This window comes from Sander vitreus, chromosome 18 (genome assembly GCF_031162955.1).
Source record: "Sander vitreus isolate 19-12246 chromosome 18, sanVit1, whole genome shotgun sequence".
In the NCBI taxonomy this organism is placed as follows: Eukaryota; Metazoa; Chordata; class Actinopteri; order Perciformes; family Percidae; genus Sander; species Sander vitreus.
In genome coordinates, this window is record NC_135872.1 from 2,182,828 (window position 1) to 2,206,246 (window position 23,419).

Below are 23,419 nucleotides of genomic sequence, written 5' to 3' on the forward strand. Positions count from 1 at the left end.
TATTTACAACGTCTATATATGTCAGAGGTTGCACACCTCTGGAGCTACTAGGGGTTAAGTGTCTTGCTCAGGGACACGTTGGTTGATGTAACGCAGTGGGATTCAAACCCATGTCTCCCACACCAAAGGTATGGGTCATATCCACTGCGCCATCACCACCCCTATACGTGATTGTCAGAGATTTGTGTTTTTAAAACGACATATTATCACAGCATACCAAACAACATTGTGTTATACCGAGAAAAGTGGAATGCAGCCATCAGTAATGGTTTTGAATACACCTGTGCTTTTCCTACTATGACATGTCAACATGTCTGCTGTGAAAAAGGTCTATAGGGTCCAGGTTGAACAAAACGGTAGTTGCCCTTTAAGGCGGTTGCTTTTGCAACTACTGGCTCTATAGCGTCTGTGTCATATTCATTGAAGAGTACGGTTCATATTCATTGTGTTATATATAGTATGTGTGATGGATCTGTCAGGAACCTGTGTGCACGTCTGATTACCATCGACTCAAAGCTGATTTAAGGGGATGGGTGGTTCTGTTCTAGGTTGTACTAGAAGTAGGGATGCAGCGTTTCGGGGGGGGGGGGACTCACATCATGCCCAGGACTCGGGTGTAGAAGTCCAGAGATCTGGCGGGATCTTTGACCCGCAGCATCGTCTGCTGCAGCATGTAGTCCTGCACGGACAGAACATCAAGATCACTAGAGCTGCAAAGACGAATCCATTAGTGGTCAATTATTACATTAATCGGCAATTATTTTTGATAATCCATTCATCAGTTTGAGTCACTTTTTTATTTTTTATGAAAAAGAAGAATATCTCTTCTGGATGAGTGGATTAGATTTCGGACTAGTCTATAAAATGGTGAAAAATGTGGATCGTGTTTCCCAAAAAGCCCCAAATGATGTCCTCAAATGTCTTGTTTAGTCCACAACTCAGAGATATTCAGTTTACTGTCCCAGAGGAGAGAAGTAGTGTTTATTTAGTCATCATAAAAACAATAATTGGTAACACTTTACTTGAAGGTATCGACATAATCGTGACATGACACTGTCATAACTATGACATGACACTGTCATGAACGTGTCATAAACGTTATAAACAAGTCAAACGTTTATGACTTCTGTCATTAAGTGTGATTCAGTTTTTGTCATGACAAGTTGACATTGTTTGGGTTGTCTTGATTATGACAACTTGACATTAATCAAAGTGACATTACCAGAAGATGTCTTGGTCATGACTAGTTGACATTACATTTCTTTGGCGTGTCGTTATTAAGACAACTTGACATTAAACAGGATGACATTATGTCATGTTACAAAAACATCCCAAACTAATGTAATGTCAACTAGTCATGACCAAGACAACTTCTGGTAATGTCACTTTGATTAATGTCAAGTTGTCATAATCAAGACAACCCAAACAATGTCAACTTGTCATGACAAAAACCGAGTGACACTTCATGACAGAAGTCATTAACGTTTATGACTTGTTTATAACGTTTATGACACGTTCATGACAGTGTCATGTCATAGTTATGACAGTGTCGTGTCACGATTATGTCGATACCTTCAAGTAAAGTGTTACCCAATAATTATGTACATATCTCAGTGTAAACCCCAACAGGAAACAGCGACAGAAACGATTCGGCTGGAGCAAAAGCTTCTATATGTTTGTGTTGTGGCTTTTGTGTTTGTGTTGTAGCTTTTGTGTTGTAGCTTTTGTGTTTGTGTTGTAGCTTTTGTGTTGTAGCTTTTGTGTTGTGGCTTTTGTGTTTGTGTTGTAGCTTTTGTGTTTGTGTTGTAGCTTTTGTGTTGTAGCTTTTGTGTTTGTGTTGTAGCTTTTGTGTTGTGGCTTTTGTGTTTGTGTTGTAGCTTTTGTGTTGTAGCTTTTATGTTATGGCTTTTGTGTTTGTGTTGAACCGTCACGGCCACCGTACAGAGTGGCCTACAAGTGTCTGCAGGTCTGAAGGCTCAGACAGATCTGTGCCATAACTCCGAAGAAAAAAAGACCATTTCAAAAAAAGAGTCAATGAAAAATCAGTGGCAGCTTTAAGAGCAACCAACAGAGCTCTTGGTTGTGGCCCCCAAGGCGCTGCTCCAGGATGGGTGTGCCATCTGCCCATCCTCTGAGGTCCACAACCTCGGTGTAATCCTGGACGCCACCCTCTCTTTCCAGACTCATCAAATCCATCACCAAATCAGCCTTTTTTTCATCTCAAAAACATCTCCAGACTCCGGCCTTGGCAGAAACCCTCATTCATGCTTTCATAACCTCCCGTTTGGACAACTGCAATGGACCCTAGACCAGGCTCCAGTATGTCCAAAACTCTCCCACCAGGGTCCTCACCCACACCAAGACCTGGCAGCACATCACCCCAACCCTCATCCACCTTCACTGGCTCCCAATCAAGTCCCGCATCACATATAAAATCCTCCATCTCACCTACAAATCCCTCCATGGCCTGGCCCCTGGCCCCACAGTACCTCTCCGACCTCCTCCATCCATACACCCCACCCCGAAACCTGCGGTCCTCAGACACTGGCCTGCTCTCCGCTCCCCACACCAGACTCTGTCCCTTCAGAGACAGAGCCTTTAGTGTTGCAGCCCCATCCCTCTGGAACACCCTCCCTGCAGACATCCACAATGCTACATTCCTGGACATGTTTAAAAAATTCCTCAAACACCAGCTGTTCACCACAGCCTACAGTCTCCTTTAGCTCAGCCAGTCATTCTGTAAAGTGTCCTTGGGTTTCATGAACGGCACTATATCAATAAAAGTTATTAGTATTATTATTATTATTATTATTATTATTATTATTATAGCAGTGACTCTGTAGGCTGTATGGGAGTTTTTCTCAAGTTATTAAAGTTTGCCTACTGGTATCTGCAGGTCTAAAGCCAACAGGTTTGACTACATTACAGCCTCCACACACACACACACACACACACACACACACACACACACACACACACACACACACACACACACACACACACACACACACACACACACACAGACAGAGACACACACACACACACACAGACAGACCCCCCCCACACACACACACACACACACACACACACACACACACACACACACACACACACACACACACACACACACACACACACACACACACACACACACACACACACACACACACACACACACACACACACACACACACACACACACACACACACACACACACACACACAGAGACACACACACACGAGACACACCCCCCACCCCAAACACACACACACACACACACCTGTCTGGGGACAGCAGGGAAATAAAACAGAACTACATGTGAAAGAGGAAGTAGATGTTAAGGAGGAAAGCGTCACCCTGGTGATGGGGTCTCCCTGTTTGCAGGCAGCAGCCACGGCCTCGTCCGACAGTCCTCCTCTGCCCTCCATGGCTCGCAGAGCTCAGATCAGACTGACGGAAACTACACAGGTACATCTCCCCTTCTGCTGTCGTCCCTGCAGCGCTGCCTTCAAGTGCTGCTCGGAAGATTCTGCGTCTGAGATGTTACACGCACAGACAACATTCATGCATTATATACTGGAATTGAAACCCTGTTTAACTCTCCTGTTGTCACTGGGTCAAATCTGACTCATTTTCTATATTTTTTGGTATCTTTTCAACCAAAAATAACACGGATGATTCCATTCACAAGGCAGCAGACAGATGTGTCAGCTTTGGGGAGTGGCCACATGCCCCGCTGCTGCCTTCAGGTGCTGACTGAATTCTTGGGAAAAGCCAACGCCCCCAGCTTTGGCATAAAAAACGCAGCCGAGCAGCAAAGAACACAGAAGTGGAAGTTACGATAAAAGGTAGTCAAATAAAAGCATTTAAAGATAAAGGAAGTCTGGCAGGCAACCTAACGTCAATCAGTACAAACAGTTTGGACTGTTTAAGAAGATGAAGTAAAATGAACATTAATGTTGAGAGGAGTAAAGCCTGGGGAAAGAACCGAGGATCTTTAATGTTGTCATGTAAAGAAAGGCAGCGAGCTGAGCTGCAGGTCTGAACAGGTCGCAGACAGAGGAGGAGGCTGACACACCCTCATTCCACACAAACTAATCCCCTCACACCCTCACGGTACACATCTTACACACAAATACATACGTTTGTGGCACTATCTTTGTGGGGACCTGTCATTGACAGAATGCATTCCCTAGCCCCTTACCCTAACCATCCCAACTAAATGCCTAACCTTAACCCTTACCCTCACCCTAACCAGAACCTCATTCTAACCCTAATCCTAAAACCAAGTCTTAACCCTCAAACAGACCTTTAACCTTGTGGGGTCCAGCATTTTGGCCCCACAAAGCTGTCAAGACCCCACAATGATACTGGACTCCCAGTATTTTGACCCCACGAATATAGTTAAACAAGAACACACACACACACACACACACACACACACACACACACACACACAGGATTTTAACGTGATACACATGTTGTAGATGCATCAGATGGCATAGGTTTGTCCAGTTTTTCTTCTCTACCCAACGTATTACAGTCTCCATCGCAACGTTGAAATAGTTTTGACTTTTCAATTAGTTTTATCTCTTTAATTTCCTTTTAGTTCAGTTTGAGTTGGTTTTCAGAGTGTTTGGTAGTTTGAGTTAGTTTTCAGTGTGTTTGGTAGTTTGAGTTAGTTTTCAGTGTGTTTGGTAGTTTGAGTTAGTTTTCAGTGTGTTTGGTAGTTTGAGTTAGTTTTCAGAGTGTTTGGTAGTTTGAGTTAGTTTTCAGTGTGTTTGGTAGTTTGAGTTAGTTTTCAGAGTGTGTTTGGTAGTTTGAGTTAGTTTTCAGTGTGTTTGGTAGTTTGAGTTAGTTTTCAGAGTGTGTTTGGTAGTTTGAGTTAGTTTTCAGAGTGTGTTTGGTAGTTTGAGTTAGTTTTCAGTGTGTTTGGTAGTTTGAGTTAGTTTTCAGTGTGTTTGGTAGTTTGAGTTGATTTTTAGTGTGTTTGGTAGTTTAGTTTAGCTTTGTCCTCGGGTCCAATTTGACCCGTTTTTAAATGGGGGTTTTTTTATGTCAGAAATATGGGACATCGAAATTAGTAGTGATGGCAAAATGAAGCTTCGTGAAGCAATGTCTATTTTCTGAGCCCACTAGTTGGCGCTCTTGGTTTTAAGAGAAAGGCCTAAGGCATTGCAATTCATTGTATTCAACCCTTTGAACAGAGAGCGCCACCTAGTGGACTCGGGAAATAGAGACACTGCTTCATTTGGCCAGCACTAGAAATGAGTGCCAAAAAGGTACATTAAAAAAAAGTGACAAAACGTTGTGAAAAATGGCAAAAATGTTGAAAGAAAGCAACAAAAACGACAATAAAAACGTCAAAAATGTGCGAAAAGCATCAAAAACGTTGAAAAAGTGAAAAAGCAATACAAATATTGGGAAAAAAAACAAAAACATTAAGATTGGGACAACGAAAGTGTTTTTTTTTTTTTTTTCCATGGTTGATGGGAAGACAACACAAGGGTTAAGATAGTTTCAGAGTGTGTTTGGTAGTTTAGTTTGAGTTAGTTTTCAGAGTGTATTAAACTGTGTATTTGGTGCCATCTGGTGGTCTGTGCACAAGATCTGCACACTTTAATTTTGCCAAAACAAAACCCGAGCAGAGTCATCTTCTCAGGTTCCTTTTTTTTTTTAATAGAAACATACAAACAGCTTTAATACCATCTGTTAAATCAGTTCAAAATGTGACCTTGTAACCCCAATGTTTGTTAGCGTTCCTCATCTTATCATATTCATTATTAGTCTTATTTATTTTTATGTCATTTATTTAGTCTTTTTATTATTTTTCTCTCTTTGCAAACAGAAATGTTTATTATCATATACCTGATACGGAAAACCAAATACCAGTACACAAATTGGTGAAATAAGAGTTAAAAAAAAAAACAGCGATAAATCCTAAAAGAAATTCAGGAGAAAAACTAACTTCAGCATGAAAAACGTGACAAAAATATTCCACACAACTTTTATTTTTCAATAAAATTACAAATCTGACAAAATAAAAGCAAAAAAACCCTCAAATTGTACATATTGCGATGCCGAGAGGCCTCCTCCGGTGACATTTGACCGCAGCTTTAAGAGCTTCAGATTAACCCCGAGTGACGGAGGAGACGCGTCATCTGCGTGCGGCCTTGTGGCGCTCCAGCAGCAGCACCGTCAGCCGGTTCTTGAGCGCCGGCAGCCGGCTGCTGTAGTTCTGCCGCAGCGTCGACGCCAGTGCGGAGCGCAGGAGCCCCAGGCTCGGCCGGGAGCTGCAGTCCGGCATGTTGATCAGCGTGTGGAAGAACTCCTGCCACAAGTCGCTGTGGGGGTTCCTGCGCAGAGACCGACACAAGATCTCACGTTATGTTTAGTCAACTCTTTAGGACAGAGATCTTCAACAGGGGGTGCGAGGACCCCCCTAGGGCGCTGGGTCCTCACACTTTATTACAATTATGATCCCCCTTTAAATAGTTTTTTTTTTTAAAGCCAAGTACCCCCCCCCCCCGACACAAAGACAGAAAAAAAAGACAGAAAGAAGGATGGAAGGAAGGCAACACTAAGTCGACAAAAAAGTGACAAAATAAAAATCAAGAAAGCGACAAACTTCGGAAAAAGTAACAAAAATCCGCCGCAAAACGAACCTAGGGGTTAATAACAGGAATTACCTTCTAAATACACCGTTGGTCACCCACACGCCGCCTTCATTCTTGACCTGCATGTACGTCCCAAACAGCATGCAGTGGACCGTCGCTGCGATTCCAAAGTAATCTGTCTAAAACACACACACACACACACACACACACACACACACACACAATACAGGGAGACCTTTAAAAGAAACCTGCCTGTTGTCTGGCTAATTCCATCCTAGTTTTTCTGCCTGTTAATCACATTGCGAGCACGATAATACCTCCTGCTGTGTGTCCTTACCTGATAGTTCCAGGGTTTCCCGCTGAGCATCTCCGTGCACTGGAAGCCCGACGTCAAACACCTGGCGGTGAAAGCAGTGCCTTCTGGGAAAAGCTCCATGTCGATGCTCTGCCCGAGGTCGACGAGGGCGAGGCCGTGGTCCAGGTCCTCCGGCTCGAACCCCTTGTTCTCCAAGAACCTGGGAGGCGACGACAGTTAGCGGGGGATGACAACGAACCCAGACTCCTTGTGACCAATCAGAGCGGTTTAAGAAACGGGTTCGTGGGCGGTTACCTCTCTCCCAGCAGGAAGTTGTCCGGTTTGACGTCGGCGTGGATGATGCGGGCGGCGTGCAGCTTCTCCACCATGTGCAGGATGCAGACGGTGAAGTACATGACGAGAGGCTGAGGCATCACCTTGTCACTCAGGGTTTTGTAGATGTTCACTGCGTTCTGACGCGAAGGGGAAGAACTTAAGTTAGATTTGGTTCATCAAACTAAAAAAAGGCGGGGTGTGTGTGCGCATGTGTGCGTGTACGTACCAGCAGGGTGCCGTAGCTGTGAAGCTCGCCGAGCAGCACGCTGCCGTTATGGAAGAGGTGAGCGGAGCGGATGCTGCTGTAAAGGTGGCGCACGGTGCACGGCAGGCGCGCGTCCAGCTGCGTGTTGATGTAAAACTCCCAGGGATTGGCCGGCTTCTGAACCTGCGGCGACAACGGCAGAGAGAGAGAGAGGAATGCGTTCACATAGACGGTAAAAGAAATGGACACAGCGACGCCACAGACTTCGACGGAGACCAGTGAAGTCTCTTTTCCGGTGATGGCTGAGCGTTACTGAGCAGCCTCCAACTGAGCTTGAAGACTTCTGGTAGCTGTGCCAAGAGAAATCTCAATAATTCCCAATCTTGCAGAGACGGAGAGCGCGAGTAGGAGCTGTCCATGAGTGTAGGAGCAGGAGCACTAAAGCTCTAAGCACGTAAAACACAACCTACAAAAAAGCAGAGTCATCGCGGTGTGACTGAACCCTGAAGATACGTACAGACTGCTGATGTCACAGATGGGTCTCAACGCCGTCTTACCTTCAGCATCACCTTCTCTGAGGTCTGGAGGTCGGTACCCTGGTAGACTGTTGCAAAAGCCCCTTCTCCCAGGACACAGTCGACGCGCAGGGACGCTTTTCCTGTCGGGAGGAAAAACATTTGCTATTAGGGATGTTAACCGTTAACCGACAATAAGAATAATACTATAAGTTAAAGGGTTCCCCCCCCAGTGTATTACAAGCCCGGTGGCCCACCAGGCCTGAGCCAATGGGAATATTTTTTTTTTTTTTTTTTAACTACAGTTACAGCTCGGTTGGAAACTTAGACGTAACGTTAGTCATATTTTCAAATCTCCAGTTAGCTTTTAGCACTGACTTAAAGTAGGAAATACCAATCACTGCTCATGCACACGCATTCATTCTCCCTTGTGGGGGGAGGAGCTTAGGAGACTGTTTTGGGCTTTAGCAGAAAGGGGGGGGAGGGACTGAGAAGTTGTCGATGTTCACATTTTTGGGCTAAGTCCTGGATCTTCACAATCCTACTAAACTGCACATTTTAGAGTGGTCTTTTATTGTGGCCAGCCTAAGGAACACCTGTGCAATAATCCTGCTGTCCAATCAGCATCTTGATATGCCACACCAGGTGGAAGGATGATCTCGGCAAAGGACAAGTGCTCACTAACCCAGATTTAGACAGATTTGTGAACAATATTTGAGAGAAATAGGCCTTTTGTGTACATAGATCTTTGAGTTCAGCCCATGAAAAATGGGGGCAAAAACAAAAGTGTTGCGTTTATAATTTCCTTCAGTATATTTCTTAACTGGTAGTTAACTTAATGATGCAAATAAGCACTATCAGCTCTTTATTCTGCTAACTTGGTTACCCATGCTGATGGTGGTCTTGGGGGTGATGTTGGGCACGTTGCACTGCCAGGTGGTGCAGCAGGGGTGCGAGGTGAGCGGCTGGGTCAGCGATGACAGCAGACGAGAGATGACCTCATCGGCCCAGGGGTCCGACACCAGCCGGACCGCCGCTGGCGTCCTGGCGTTCATGGACACGTCGGTGCTTGGCCTCAGCCTCTCCGGACTCATCATGGGTTCGTCCTCGGCGCCGAGCTGCGCTGGGCTCATGGGCACGTCAGCGCAGAGCTGCGGCTGCTGCGGACTCATGGGAACGTCCGGGAAGACGGGCGGACAGGGACTCAGGAAGGCGTCCAGGTCCGGCTCCGCTGTGCGCTCGGGGCTTCGGACGAGCGTCCAGTCCGCTGTGAGAGCGCACTCGGGGCTCATGGGGACGTCACTGACTGGTTTCTGGAGACGCTCTGGACTGTGCGGTTTGTCCAAATCTTCCATGATGGCAAAAGCGTCGCTGTGCGGCCTGATGGAACTCTCGAGGTGCTGTTTGGGAGGCTGCTCGGGGCTGGTGTACACCGCCCAGCCGGGGGCTGCGGAGGAGTCTGTGGAGTCGGGGGGACAGAGGGTCTGGTCTCGGAAGGACAGCATGGCCGGAGGGGGGGGCTGCACCATGGTGGTGCAGGAGGAAGTGGTCAGGCAGTGCGGGGCGGCGGCGAGCCCTTCGCCCACGATGGTGCCGAGTCCTGCGGAGGAGGGCGCCAGCTGACTGAAGGCCGTTTCGTTAGACGGACTTGTCTCCATGATTGGGCTGCGGGACGGAACAGAGAACATACTCAGAGACGTACTTTACACTTTGGCCGTTACATCACCAGAAACGGAAACACCGTTTCACGACGTGGTGTAGAGCCTGACCGAGGGAAGGATTTTTAAGGCCGATATCGATACAAATATTTGGTGATTTAACGTCCCTGTTGGCAACACTCGTGTTTAAGTATAGAGATCTTAAGTTTGTATTTATATACATTTTCTTTATCAGAGCATTAATATATTTTGATGTTCCTCTGTTCTGTTGTGACAATAAAACAAACAAGTTTATTTTTTAAACTGTGTTATCATGAGGGCTGTGTATTGGCAGATCTGGCGATACGATACGTATCACGATACACGGGTCACGGTTCAATATATTACAGTATATTTCGATACTGTGCGTGAGGCGATATATTGGGATTTTTTTATAGTATAATTTTAGAAAAACTAATATTTAAAAAAGACATGATGTGCATAAAAGTCAAAGAAGTTTACTTTAGGTAAACAATTCAGGACACAGAAACTCAAACTGCCAGTTTGGGATTGTGGTTCCCAGGTTCTTAGTGAGCTAATGTTTAGATGCTAAAGTAGGCCAAAGTTCAGCCATAGCTACATTGTTAGCTTCTAGCAAAAAGTCAGGGACTGCTAGGCACTGCTAGGCACTGCTAGGCACTGTTAGACACTGCTAGGTACTGCTAGGCACTGCTAGACATTGTCAGGCACTGCTAGGCACTGTTAGGCACTGCTAGACACTGCTAGGCACTGCTAGGCGCTGCTGGGCACTGCTAGGCACTGCTAGGCACTGCTAGGCACTGCTAGGCACTGCTAGGCACTGTTAGACACTGCTAGGTACTGCTAGGCACTGCTAGGTACTGCTAGGCACTGCTAGGCACTGCTAGGCATTGCAGGCACTGCTAGGCACTGCTAGGCACTGTTAGGCACTGCTAGACATTGTCAGGCACTGTTAGGCGAGGACACTAGTGGTGCGTCTCAGCATAGCCATCTAACGGTAGGGGGTTTAAACACAACATAAACGTGAACCACTGTCTTACATGACATTTCTGCATGTTTCTGCATGTAAACAAAAAAGAAAAAAATCGATATTGCATTTTGGAAAATCAATATAGTATTGCTAAATAAAATACTAAGTGTATTGATTTTTTCTTACACCCCTAATTATCATTATTTTACTGAGGACTCATAAATAACTACAAATAACTAATGTTAGGGAAATCTGTTTGTTTTGGTACGCATTTCTGGATTTTTATATATATATCTATATATATATATATATATATATACTATATGTATATATATATATATATATATATATATATATATATGATTTTTAAATCACCAAATATTTGTATCGAAATCAGCCTTAAACATCCTTTATTGGTGGGGCTCTATTCTCTACTGTTGAGTTGGTGGGTGAAGAGTAACACCTGCGTGTGTGATATAATGATGACCATTTGCTATTTGATAATCCTGACGCCATGAGCTTCAACCAACTTAATGGAACTTAAACAAGCAGATGTTTAATTAAGAAAGAAACTGGATTTTTAAAACGTGTGTCTGGGCTGTAAGACTTGTCAGGGACTTCGATGAATCAGCTGAGAGTTTAGGTTACCTGAGTTTCTTCGGCTGGCGTCTCATGAAAGCATCTTCATCAGCGTTTTCTTTGCCATCGCAATTGTTCTCTGGAGAATAGAAATCAGCCATGTTCCCAAAATGAAAGGAGACCATGTTGAGTAGGAAGGCTGACACAAAAAGAGAATGTAGCTAAAAAACTCAAGTGTACGTGTGTGTGTGTACGTATGTACGTGTGTGTGTGTGTGTCTGTGTACGTGTGTTTGTGTGTGTGTCTACGTGTGCCTGTGTGTTTATGTGTGTGTCTGTGTGTTTACGTGTGTGTGTACGCGTGTGCCTGTGTGTGTGTGTGTGTGTGTACGCGTATGCGTCTGTGTGTTTACGTGTGTGTGTGTGTGTACGTGTGCCTGTGTGTGTCTGTGTACGTGTGTCTGTGAGTACGTATGTGTGTGTCTGTGTGTTTACGTGTGTGTACGTACGTGTGTTTGTACATGTGTGTATGTGTCTGTTTCTGTGTGTACGTGTGTCTGTATGTTTACGTGTGTGTACGTAGGTACGTACGTGTGTGTGTGTGTGTCTGTGTACGTGTATTTGTGTGTATGTTTGTGTGTGCGTGTGTATGCGTGTGTCTGTCTGTGTGTTTACGTGTGTGTGTGTGTGTGTGTGTAGGTGTGCCTGTGTGTTTACGTGTGTGTGTGTGTGTATGCGTGTGTCTGTGTGTGTGTACGCGTATGCATCTGTTGTTTTACGTGTGTGTGTGTTTGTGTGTACGTGTGCCTGTGTGTGTCTGTGTACGTGTGTCTGTGAGTACGTATGTGTGTGTCTGTGTGTTTAGGTGTGTGTACGTACGTGTGTTTGTACATGTGTGTATGTGTCTGTTTCTGTGTGTTTGTGTGTACGTGTGTCTGTGTGTTTACATGTGTGTACGTAGGTACGTACGTGTGTGTGTGTGTATGTATGTGTGTGTACGTGTGTGTGTGTCTGTGTAAGTGTATTTGTGTGTGTGTGTATGTGTGTGTATGTTTGTGTGTGTATGCGTGTCTGTCTGTGTGTTTACGTGTGTGTGTGTGTGTGTACATGTGCGTGTGTCTGTGTGTTTACGTGTGCGTGTGTCTGTGCGTTTACGTGTGCGTGTACGTGCGTTTGTGTGTGTCTGTACGTGTGTGTATGTGTGTACGTGTGTCAGGTACGTTACCGTCTTCCTCGTCCTCCTCGAAAAACTTGCCGCTGAAAGGCGTCTTGTGCGCTGACGGAGTGGAGACAAACTGAGCCAACATGGCGAAGTCCGTGGTGCTGTTGGGGCAGGCGGCCAGCGAGTGGAGCGAGTTGTAGCGCGCGCCCCACATGGTGCTCTCGTCCGGCATCAGGTCTGCAGGAGTGTCCTGCTCGGGGGGAACACAGGCTGTCGGTGTCATTCAATGGGATTCTGAAGCTCAACAAAAACAACGTTACTCATTTTCATCTTTAACTCACATTGGGTTTGCTGGACACGGCGATTTCTGCCAGCGCTCTGATTGGTTTAGACTTCTCGACTGCAGAGAGAGCGGCAGCACTGAACACGGACAAAGATAATAACGGGACCATTATTCATAGAAACGGTAAATTGTTTAGTTCATCACAGAAAAGTATGCTGGTGATTTTCTTTTGGGGGGGGGTGGGGGGCAAAAACTCCTCTATGCAGGAAAACACTGAATCCTGTATTCAGGATGTTCATGTCAACATTTACCTGCCGTTCTCTTTGTCGGTGTCGTCCTGGAAGACGGTGAACGGCGCCGAGGCCGCGGGCTTCGTGACGGAGGAGACGCCACCTTCCAAAAAAGACACAAGAACTCCGTCAATAAATCAAAGTCTACTGCACTTCAAACTCAACTACCAGCTTGATTCATCTGCGGCTCTTATTAATTACCGCCAGTTTCATAATGGACCATGAAATCTGTCTCATAATTAGGGTTTGGCATCGTTTGGATTTCAACGATTCTGATTCCAATTCAGATTCTTCCTTCTGATTCCGGTTCTCATCGATTCAGATTCTTTGAGGGGTGGAGCTGAAACGGGTCCCATGCCTATTGTCACAAATAAGAGGACAGTCTGATTCAATGGTAGTTTGCAGTTTCACCGAGCTTTTTCAACGTAAAATAACGCCAGACTAGAGCGCTGCTTACTGAGCTCCAAGGCTGCAACACAACAAGAGCCTGGTCGCTACGGATCAGCCATGATCAGATCTGAAACCAGATCCTCCAAACAACTCCAATAAAGAAACTATTCCACTATAAGTAGGAATCGGTTCTCCATGGCCAACCCTACTCATAGTAACAGAAAAGATGGTTGCTGTTGCTTCAGCAAAGCTTCTCTCACTCAGGAGGCTCTTCATTCTGCTCTCAAAGTGCCCCAGGTTGATGCATTTAACTTTCAAATGTAGAGAACGGCTACGTTCAGACTGCAGGCAAAAGTGGCCCAAATCAGATTTTTTGACCAGGTCAGACTTCTTCAGAAGTAGCGTGAACACTCAAATCTATCCCAGGTCTGATTTTGTTCAACGCGGCCGCAGTGTGAATAACCAAGGTGGATTTGATGTGACTTTTACGTCAATCCACATCGACATTTGGCGGGAGTTAGCCCTAGACACAGACAGCAAGATTAGTCAAGAAAACTGGACTAGGCCTACAAAATGGAGAACGGTGACGGAGCAAGTCAATGGAGGGAGAGGGAGGTGTTAGACCGCATTAGTGTATGGGGAGATACTTCAAGAACGGGGACACAGGAGAACGTGGCTGCAGCGTCAAAGGAAGGTGAAGAGCCTTGAAGCATTAATGTTACGGCTGCCATTACACAAACATTTTGAAATAAAAGCCAAAATGCTGACTTCCTCCATAACCTCCCTAACAAAAAAATCAGATCTGAATTAAGCATCAAGACTAGCGATGTGAACGTAGCCTTAGTTTTGTTCTGTGGGCTGCATGCTTGCACGTCTAACGTCTTTACAGGCGGCTGTTTGCGGCACATTTACCAGTTCTTGCGTGGCCGGGATCAAACTCATTCTCGGCAGCGCCGAACACCGACGTGTTGCTGAACGGGTCCTCCTGGAACGTCGGAGCCTGGAACATGTCCATTATCACATCTGGATGACACAGAAACAGATTCAAATGTTTACTCTTTGTAATGCACATCCATCATCCATCCATGGAGCCACACATCCAACAATTCTGCGATGCAGGTGCGTCATCACGCGCTCCGTTCATGCTCCGCATCACAATGATGGATGGATGTGCCTCGTGTGTTTACGTGGCAATGCTTAATGCTTGTTTCTTCATGACTGCTTGAAATAGCCCTTCTAGGGACGGGCATTGGAAACTAGCAACAGCAACACATGCTGTGATGCTGTACATTGGAGATTTGTTGCACAAACGTCTATGTTGTCAATCTGCATTCAAATGAACATGAAATGAAAACACCGCTGACAGACACATCCCCAACAGGCAGAGAGGTTTGTCGTGCTCACCCAGTGCTTCCCGGGTGTTGACAGTGGGTGACGGCAGCACCCTGGATGGTGTGGCCTGAACAAAGCCCAGTGAAGTATTGGGAGTGATGTGAGACAGGTTAGCTGTGCTTCCCTGGGACACTGAGAGAGAGACGAGAGAGAGAGCGAGACGAGAGAGAGACAGAGACGGAGAGAGAGAGAGAGAGACACACAGAGAAAGAAAGTGACAGAGAGAGACAAGGTATGAAAACATTCACAAGAAGCTACGATTGGAGGGCTTACTGATGAACAACTGGGATACTTACGATTGAATCTGTCCTCGAGCTCTGGCGGTTGACTGACATCACTGAGGGGGAAGAAAATGATTCAGAGAGAGAGAGAGAGAGAGAGAGAGAGAGAGAGAGAGAGAGAGAGAGAGAGAGAGAGAGAGAGAGAGAGAGAGAGAGAGATTACACATTAGGCATGTGATCTGTTTTCATTAATCTCAAAGAATAGTAATCAATAATTGTTAAAATCAAAACGGTACCCAACCCTAAACTGGCTGCTGACTGTGGGGCCAAATCAGCCAGACTACAATAACTCACGTCCTATTGTTTTTATAGACCTTGCACCGATCCCTTTCACCTTCCACAGTCCCTTTACCTACCTAAAAACCTCCAGAATAATACAGCACAATCCACACCATCACAAGCCTGAAAAGCAGCACTGGTTGCCTCAGAAGCTCCCGAAATCATTCGAGCAGAAGCAGAAGCTACTCACCGCTGCGTGGCGAGGTGCTCCTGGGGGCGACAGTTCTTCGAGCTGCTGGGCTGAACCCGATCGTCCCGGCGGAGAGCGTCAGCGTTTCCGGCGACAGATGTCTGGTCCGCAGACGCCAGAGGCGGTAAGTGAACACTCCTGTCAGCCAGGACCGATGGAGGAACGCACAGTGTGTCGGGTCCGTGGAGCGACAGGTCTGTCTGCTCGAAGACGACAGGCGGCTGAGCTGACTGGGGCGGAACCGTCCACGCCGGGAGGACAGACGCAGGAGGCGGTAAGTGAACGCTCCCGTCAGCAGCCGCGGTGCTGTGCTGCTGCCCAGGCGGGTCAGCGGCGGCGGCCTCGTGGATGAAGGTCGGCTCGGTGTGTAATCTCAAGCCGAGAGAGCGCCTGCTGCTCAGACGGTTTGAGGGTCGAGGACGGCCAAAGGGCTGCTGGGTAGGATTGGGGTTCAGACTGGTGGCCGTTTCTGCTACAGACAGCTGCGGCTGAGAAAACAAAAGATTGGCGCTTCACGTTACGTTATCCCGCTTTTACACTGTGACTAAAGCTTCTTTCTTTACATTTTCTATTTCAGAACAGGGTGTTATTAGTGGTGTAACGATACATCGATCTTTGAATCGATGTATCGATTTCCACTCCAGCCCTCAAAGAACAGGGTCGGAAAATGGAAAAGAACCGGAATCGAAAAGGAAGAATCGGATTAAAGATGGTCTGATACCATTTTTTGCTTCCCGATACAGATTCTGATACCTGAACTTGTGTATCGTTTTAACAGCTGTATACTACTATCTCTGTATGGATGATATGATGTATAACAGCTGTATACTACTATCTCTGTATAGATGATATGATGTATAACAGCTGTATACTACTATCTCTGTATGGATGATATGATGTATAACAGCTGTATACTACTATCCCTGTATGGATGATATGATGTATAACAGCTGTATACTACTGAACTTTCTGTTATTCTGCAGTTTGACAGTCAGTTATAACGGATAAAGAACATACATTAACTACTTTAACGTAGATCTTCTTTAGGGCTTTATTACGTGGTATCGGATCGGTGCATTAACTCCAGTACTTCCCGATACCGATACCAGCGTTTTAGGCAGTATCGGAGCCGATACAGATACTGGTATCGGAACATCTCTAAAAACGATGCCCAATCCTCGTGGAAAGTGAAACAAAGCACTCGAAAAACAAGACAACAAAAAGCTCCAAGTTGCCGTCTCACCCTCTGTGATGAAGGCTGGCTGCTAAAAGCTCCAAATACCTCTAGGTTCACTTCCTCCAGAACACACGTCTTCTTCAGGATCTTCTCTTCCTCCTCCCTCATCATCTTCTCTACTTGAAACAAAAACAAACACAGACGTTATGACGTAGGTAATAACTCACTCTAGAGGTCGACCGATCAATCGGCCGGCCGATTTTTGCCATTTTCTACATAATCTTCATGGACATGGACGATGCTGCATCGAGGCCATAATTGATTATTTCTGTTTACAATTTAATGTAAACAGATAAGTCATATAAGTCCGGGAATTTGAGTACATGCATTACTCTACCATATGATGAAGTAGAACCGGGGGGTTGGATATCGTGTGGGTGTGTGTGAGCAGGAACATCTGCCCGGAAGACAGGAGGGAAAGAGGAGGAGGCGCCTTCAAGCAAGATGTTAAAAGAGTAGGGATTTGATTAGCCGGGGTTCATAATCTGACAGACTTTTGGTGATCTGACCTCCGTATACAGTTAGGGAAATCTAGTGTCATTTTATGAAACCACAATTGTGTTTTGTAACCTTAAATGCTGGACTTCACTAAATGTTCTTGACTTTAATCTATCGTCTGTTTGGATCCCTGAGTTCTGGTGTCATTAGTCTCATTAAAGTGTTCATATTATGCTTTTCCCCCCCCCTTTCTTTTATTGTGTTATATATCTTTTTTGTGCATATTATAGGTTTACAAAGTGAAAAAGCCCAAAGTCCCCCCCAAAGGGACTTACCATCTCCAACAGAAAACACTGTTCACAAACTGCTCCAAACAGCTCTATTGTAGTCCAGCCTTTACTTCAGAGACAAACGTGGTCACTTTGGAACACACCTTATAATGCTCGCCTAGCTGCTAGCATGGCACGCCCTCATACTCTGCTTCTGACTGGCTAGTAGTCCTTACCTAGGTACCGTCAGGGCACGCCCTCATACTCTGCTTCTGACTGGCTAGTAGTCCTTACCTAGGTACTGTCAGGGCACGCCCTCATACTCTGTTTCTGACTGCTAGTAGTCCTTACCTAGCTACTGTCAGGGCACGCCCTCTTTCTCTGCTTCTGACTGGCTAGTAGTCCTTACCTAGGTACTGTCAGGACACGCCCTCATACTCTGCTTCTGACTGGCTAGTAGTCCTTACCTAGCTACTGTCAGGACACGCCCTCATACTCTGCTTCTGACTGGCTAGTAGTCCTTACCTAGCTACTGAGCATGTGCGACTCCCAACAAAGATGTTACAGCAGTGAGAGGTCTCACTCTGTAGCTAAAACAGAGAGCTCAACACACAGGGTGAAAAGAGGAGCTGCAGCAATGTGCAGTACAACAACAATATGGTGTTTTCTGAAAATTAAACTATGTAAACCTATTCTGGTACAACCTCTAAATACAATCATGAACCTGAAAATGGGCATAATATGATCACTTCAACCAACACGCGAGAATTAGAGTGTATAGTTAACTGGAGTCAGATCTTCCTCTGGCTTTTAGTTCAGTATTTTTCTTTTTTTTCTAAAACATTGTATTTTCTCTAAATGAACATATAATTGACAATTACTGTTAACACTTATACACCTGGGGACGTTAGCAAATGTTAGCGATTAAACAAAGAATCGTTCCAGGCCTAGTTGGATTCGGCTTACCCATTTCTCTCCGCTCCTTTTCCTTCTTCTCCCGGATCTTACGCAGGTGATTTTCTGCTCGCACCTCCTCAAAGCTTAATTCAGATCCTTCGCAAACAAGTGCTTCCTGCGTGTACGCCGACACCATCCGAACGCTGGCGCCTTGGCCGGAGGGGATCGTCCCCGACGTCTCAGAGCGAGACACTCTGCGGAGAAGGACACACACGTATAAGAGCACATGTGAGTTTGCATATTCAGGCCTGTGAGACACTACTGCGGAGGACGACGTATTTAAAAAATGATTCAAATGTGACTAAAACTGATAAGCATTTTCTCTAAACACTAAAATGTAAATGTAATGTAAGCAGATGCTCCAACACTACACTTCCACTATAATCACTGAAACTGGCGACACCGGGCAGAGAGCAGCGCATAGCGGCGAGCATGCTCCGGGGAGATCCGCTCTACAAGCGTAGACGTAGGACAGACTTTGATTTATATTTTTTTTTTAACGAGAGGTGTGTGCGGCCCTTTAAAAAGGACCAGCACAAAACAAACCTAGAGGTTAATAACAGATGTGTACCCACTCTGTCGCTCTCTGACAGTTTATTAAAAAGATAGATTATAAAGACAGTACCAGTATAGAACGTGACTTATCTTTATAATCTCTCTTTTTAATAAACTGTCTGTACACTTACAACATTCTCAATGCTTCGGTTAACATGTAGGGACCCTCGTTATGCTATCATGGAAGTGTGGTGATATTTTGAGCCTTTTCAGTGGTATAAATAGTGATTTGTTTTTACTTTCCCTGTGCCCCGAATACTAGCATTGTAAGCTAATCAGCGGTCCGCGCTAGCGTCTTGAGGCGGGCTTTACACCAATCACAACCGTTGAGGCGGGCTTTACACCAATCACAACCGTTGAGGCGGGCTTTACACCAATCACAACCGTTGAGGCGGGCTTTACACCAATTACAACCGTTGTTTACACGATGACGACAGCGCAGCGACGAAGAGCAGCAGCCCGTTGATGCCGCTGTCGCTGCTACGTCACCCGGATCGTTGCTCTGATTGGTTGAAGGACTATCCAACAACGCCCAGAGGCATTTGAGCGCTGTCCGTTGGTGACGCCCCTTTGGAAATGGGCTGTGAATGAAGCTTCCCCAGACCCACTCTCAGTTACGACTGAGAAGGGTCTGGTGTCAACCAGGCTAGACAAAAACTTCAAAAAGTGACAAACACTGGGAAAAGCAACAAAAGTGACGTGCACGGTTGACGGGAAGACAAAACAAGGTTTTAAGAGTTTCTGTTTATATTTCATGTTTCCCTCCCCTGCGTCCTCTGATAACAGCTGACAGTAGATTAGCATTTTCACAGCTCTGTGCCGGCTCCAAAAACTGAAGAAACAACAACAACAACAACAACCCCAAAGCAAAAGCTCTTCGTCTCGCCCGTGAATCACACAATCCAACACCACGTGTGCGCAGCAGGCGGAGCCGGTTAAAAGATACATTACGCATACAGAACGTTACGCGGTCGACGCAGCCAAAAGCGTAACACTGAGGTATCAAACCCACCTTATAGGCAACAAATTAGAAAGGAAGAAAAAGTAACTTACATTATGATCTGTGCAGGTGGTTTGGGTAGACAATCGGCAGAGGCCTGTCACACAGGACAATGGCTATTAGTGGAGTTTGAAAAGCAGATATTGCGGTTATTAAATAAATATGACTGAAATTGAAAGCCACGGACCTTGTTTGGAGCTCCAGGCTCTGCAAGGGAGGACATCTGATTGGTTAAGTTGGAGTTTTGCAAAGGGTTTCGACTCCCTGCTTTACAAAACAAAAAGGGAAATCAAACAGAGATAGATATCTATCTATATATCATGTAATCTACTACAGTTACTGTTTGATTTCCCTTTACACACACACACACACACTATATAGAACACTTTGAAGAAAGAAATCCTATTCTTTCTTAAATAAACAAAAGAGTGGATAAACTCTCACCTGATACTGGAGCCTGGCTTCCTGTTCTTCTTTGAAACTGCCTGCAGATCAGATTTAGTTTAGTTTAATTGTCTTTTTAAGCAAATTAAAGTTATTGTTGTGCATGTTGGTGCCAGCTTGTTCTACAGTGTATAATCATACGCTCACACAACCAAGGGAGTATCTTTGGGTTCAACACTGACCTCTACTTTTGAGCAAAATTTAAATGTGAACACGTCATTTCCTGCATTGTAACCCCCATTCCCGCCTGTAAATTACACCTATGCACACAACGAACACCTAGTAAGGAGTAAGTGTAAGGCCCTGTTTACACAAATACACTCACGGGTGAAAACGACAAAATATTTTGTCAGATGTGGCTTTCGTTTAGACGGCGACGGTGTTTTTGGGGCTTAAAAAGAAAAAAAGGCAAAAAAGTGAAACCACCCTCCACACCAACGCTCCACCGTCGCGTTCCCGTCTAAGGGGAAAAACGCCAAACTCTCGTCTAAACGCGGAATAAAAAGTGAGAGCGCAACGCCACTTTTGCGTTCTCTCTTCAGACTGTTTCCGTCTAAACGTCGCCTAAAGCTGCCATCCGTCTGGGACCGGCCCTAGCTGGGTTCTCGTTGAAAGAAGCCACTTGCCACCAGGGCTAAACATCTTTTCTGGGGGAAACCCTGCCTTTGTCGTTACCTGTATTCGGTGAGGACCGTGTCGGCTGGCTGTGCCTGGTTCTCCGTGGCTTTCTGGAACACGGCGTCGGCCTGTTCGATCATTCCCCTCTGTTCAAACTGCTGTGACCAGGCCACGTAGAGGGCAGCGGTCCTGGTGCCGACGCCCTTACTGTAGACGTAACGGTACAGCTCACTGGGGTCCGAATAATAACTCGCCTGCGAGACAGAGTTAGAAGCAGTCTGAATACCAAAATCAACTGTGGTTGTGTGGCCGCTGTATTCAGGGTTTCTGCAGGTTTCACCAAGTCAAAGTTAAGACTGTTTAAGACTATTATGGATGACATTTAAGACCTTTATCACAACTCTCTCTCTCTCTCTCAATAACAACGTAACATTTCTGTGAGACTTACACATTTGATGCAGTAGTTCACATATCTGATGTCATTTGCGTAGCGCTCGACGTTCAGAAACGTCTCCACAAGACTGTCAAACACCAGCGACATCTCGCCGCAGCCGCCTGCAGGAAATCTTTGGTCCAGATACTCCACAAAGCTAGGGGAACAGACAGGGAAGTGTGCTTTCAGTACTCTATTCTCAGCCGTCAGACGTGTGCATGTTATTCAAGTGAAATTACATGTTTGCAACAAACAAGTAGGACAGATTACAGGGGAAGTACCAATAAAAGAAAAGACATTTAAATAACTGGAAACAAAAGAATATACTGGGAGGTGGGGAACATTGTGTGGAAATGATCTTACAGGTTGTCTAACGTTATTAATAAAGCAAAACTAGGAAAGAGCATCATTATGTAACCATTTCTTTCTTTATATGTGCATATAATATAAAATAAAAAGAAATCCTAATATCATAATAACATGCACAGGTGGGATTTAAAAAACACACACACAGTACCTAACACTGAAATTAAAGACAGCTGTGACGTTACATACTTACTAGATTTTGCAAATGAACAGAAAATATTTTTTTAAATATAAAAAAAAAAAAGAAAATATTTAAAGAATAGAAAATATTTTTTTAAAATAAGACAATTCCGGATTTACAGACAAGTAAACAGGGACGGAAAATAAAAATATATTAAAACAATATATTACAACCATTACTGACACTAACGTTACATTACGTAATATAGGTCGATAACGTTACCTCTTTTTAGTTATTTTTAAAGCTGTATATCTGTTTTTATTGTTTGTATTATTTCTTTTCTTTATAAGAATTAGACTCGATGTGTATGTGCCATTGCTGTTTACCTGACTCTTTGAATAATTCATTTTGTCAATAAAAAAAAACGTTAGCATTAATTAAAAACACGAGCTAACGTTAGCTAATGCTAACTCAGAGTAGGCAAATTAACGTTACCTGTCCCATCGCTCCAGTGGGTCGTCTCCCGTATACGTGCTCAGACTGTCTTTGAAGCGCCTAAAAGGACGAAAGTACGTAACATTAAAAAGGTCAGTGCAATGTCTCAAAAGTTATATCGTTTATAAATTAGTTAAAACTCAACGACACATTCGTAGCGGCAAAGCTAACCGCTAGCATGAAGCTAACACCGGGTACCGTTACCGTTGATGTTAAAAGTAGCTACTTAGACTTACTGTAAATATGTGGAGATATCCATTTTGCATTCCGTTTAAAAACAAAGTACTTTAAAATCTCAATAGGTGGTCACTTCCAACCAATCTATCAGATTGATTGATTTACAAATCAATTGCTCTCGATAACTTGCATCGTTAAGTTTGTTTTTCTTCTGTCTGACGCGCTGCTGCCGTTCCTACGTTTGAAATTTCGCGCTCAGCCAATAGCAACGTGAGCGTTCCACGGTGCGTCAGAAGGCCACGCCCCCATGGTGTGACGAAGTTCCGGGGGAAAGAATTCAAAATAAATAGGTAGAATCATAGATACACGATATACATATTATTTATATCTATGGGTAGAATACTGTGATATATATACATATTTTTTTAAGATTATTCTTTGTGCATTTTTAGGCCTTTATTGACAGGACAGCTGAAGAAAATAAAGAGGAGAGAGAGGGGGGAATGACATGCAGCAAAGGGCCGCAGGTCAGAATACTGTGATATATTATACTGATTTACTTCTTAATTATTAACGTTAGTTAATAGTTCAAAATGGGCTCCGACTCCTCCAAATGCAACAGCAAAATCCTAATTTTACATTAATGAATGAGTAATAATAATAATATAAAGATATGATATATATAATAGTATAACAGTCACAGGGAAATGTTTTTAATACTTTAACTACATGTTCCTGATTATAAGTACACTCAAATCAGCAGGGCTTTGAGTTGTAACGAAGTACATTTTTTCTTTTTTTTTCTCACAACAATTATACAACATTTCAGACACATACTCAAATGACCCA

The 23,419-nt window shown here is 44.7% G+C and overlaps 2 protein-coding genes across 10 annotated transcripts in view; both read right to left on the reverse strand.

Annotated features, from left to right (window-relative positions):
* LOC144533538 (lactoylglutathione lyase-like) overlaps positions 1-3,679 on the reverse strand; it is an 8,062-nt gene extending 4,383 nt beyond the window's left edge. The window contains exons 1-2 of one of the 2 annotated variants that reach the window (XM_078274954.1): positions 3,358-3,679; positions 597-679 (exon numbers count right to left, since the gene is read on the reverse strand). In XM_078274954.1, the coding sequence (XP_078131080.1) occupies positions 597-679; positions 3,358-3,429 (155 nt within the window). In that variant the 5' untranslated portion in view covers positions 3,430-3,679. Of the gene's footprint in view, positions 1-596; positions 711-3,357 lie in introns of both variants that reach the window. The other variant, XM_078274955.1, reaches the window with a different exon arrangement.
* Positions 3,680-5,996: 2,317 nt separating this feature from the next.
* Positions 5,997-22,810, reverse strand: bub1 (BUB1 mitotic checkpoint serine/threonine kinase). Of its 8 annotated transcripts, none has more exons than XM_078274759.1 (25): positions 22,630-22,810; positions 22,394-22,453; positions 21,427-21,568; positions 21,036-21,232; positions 20,361-20,401; positions 20,104-20,123; positions 19,970-20,013; positions 18,371-18,555; positions 17,035-17,130; positions 16,743-16,816; positions 15,461-15,948; positions 15,007-15,047; positions 14,723-14,842; positions 14,231-14,341; positions 12,950-13,031; positions 12,697-12,775; positions 12,419-12,605; positions 11,264-11,333; positions 8,856-9,634; positions 8,012-8,112; positions 7,476-7,637; positions 7,229-7,386; positions 6,956-7,133; positions 6,691-6,797; positions 5,997-6,357 (listed from the first exon to the last, which is right to left on the reverse strand). In XM_078274759.1, the coding sequence occupies exons 1-25, from the start codon at positions 22,650-22,652 to the stop codon at positions 6,159-6,161; spliced, it is 3,744 nt and encodes a 1,247-aa protein (XP_078130885.1). In that variant the 5' UTR covers positions 22,653-22,810; the 3' UTR covers positions 5,997-6,158. The 8 variants fall into 8 exon arrangements, with proteins under 8 accessions (XP_078130885.1, XP_078130881.1, XP_078130884.1 ...); XM_078274755.1 differs by having other exon boundaries at positions 20,104-20,180; XM_078274758.1 differs by having other exon boundaries at positions 16,743-16,813; positions 17,035-17,094; positions 20,104-20,183.
* Positions 22,811-23,419: the final 609 nt, after the last annotated feature.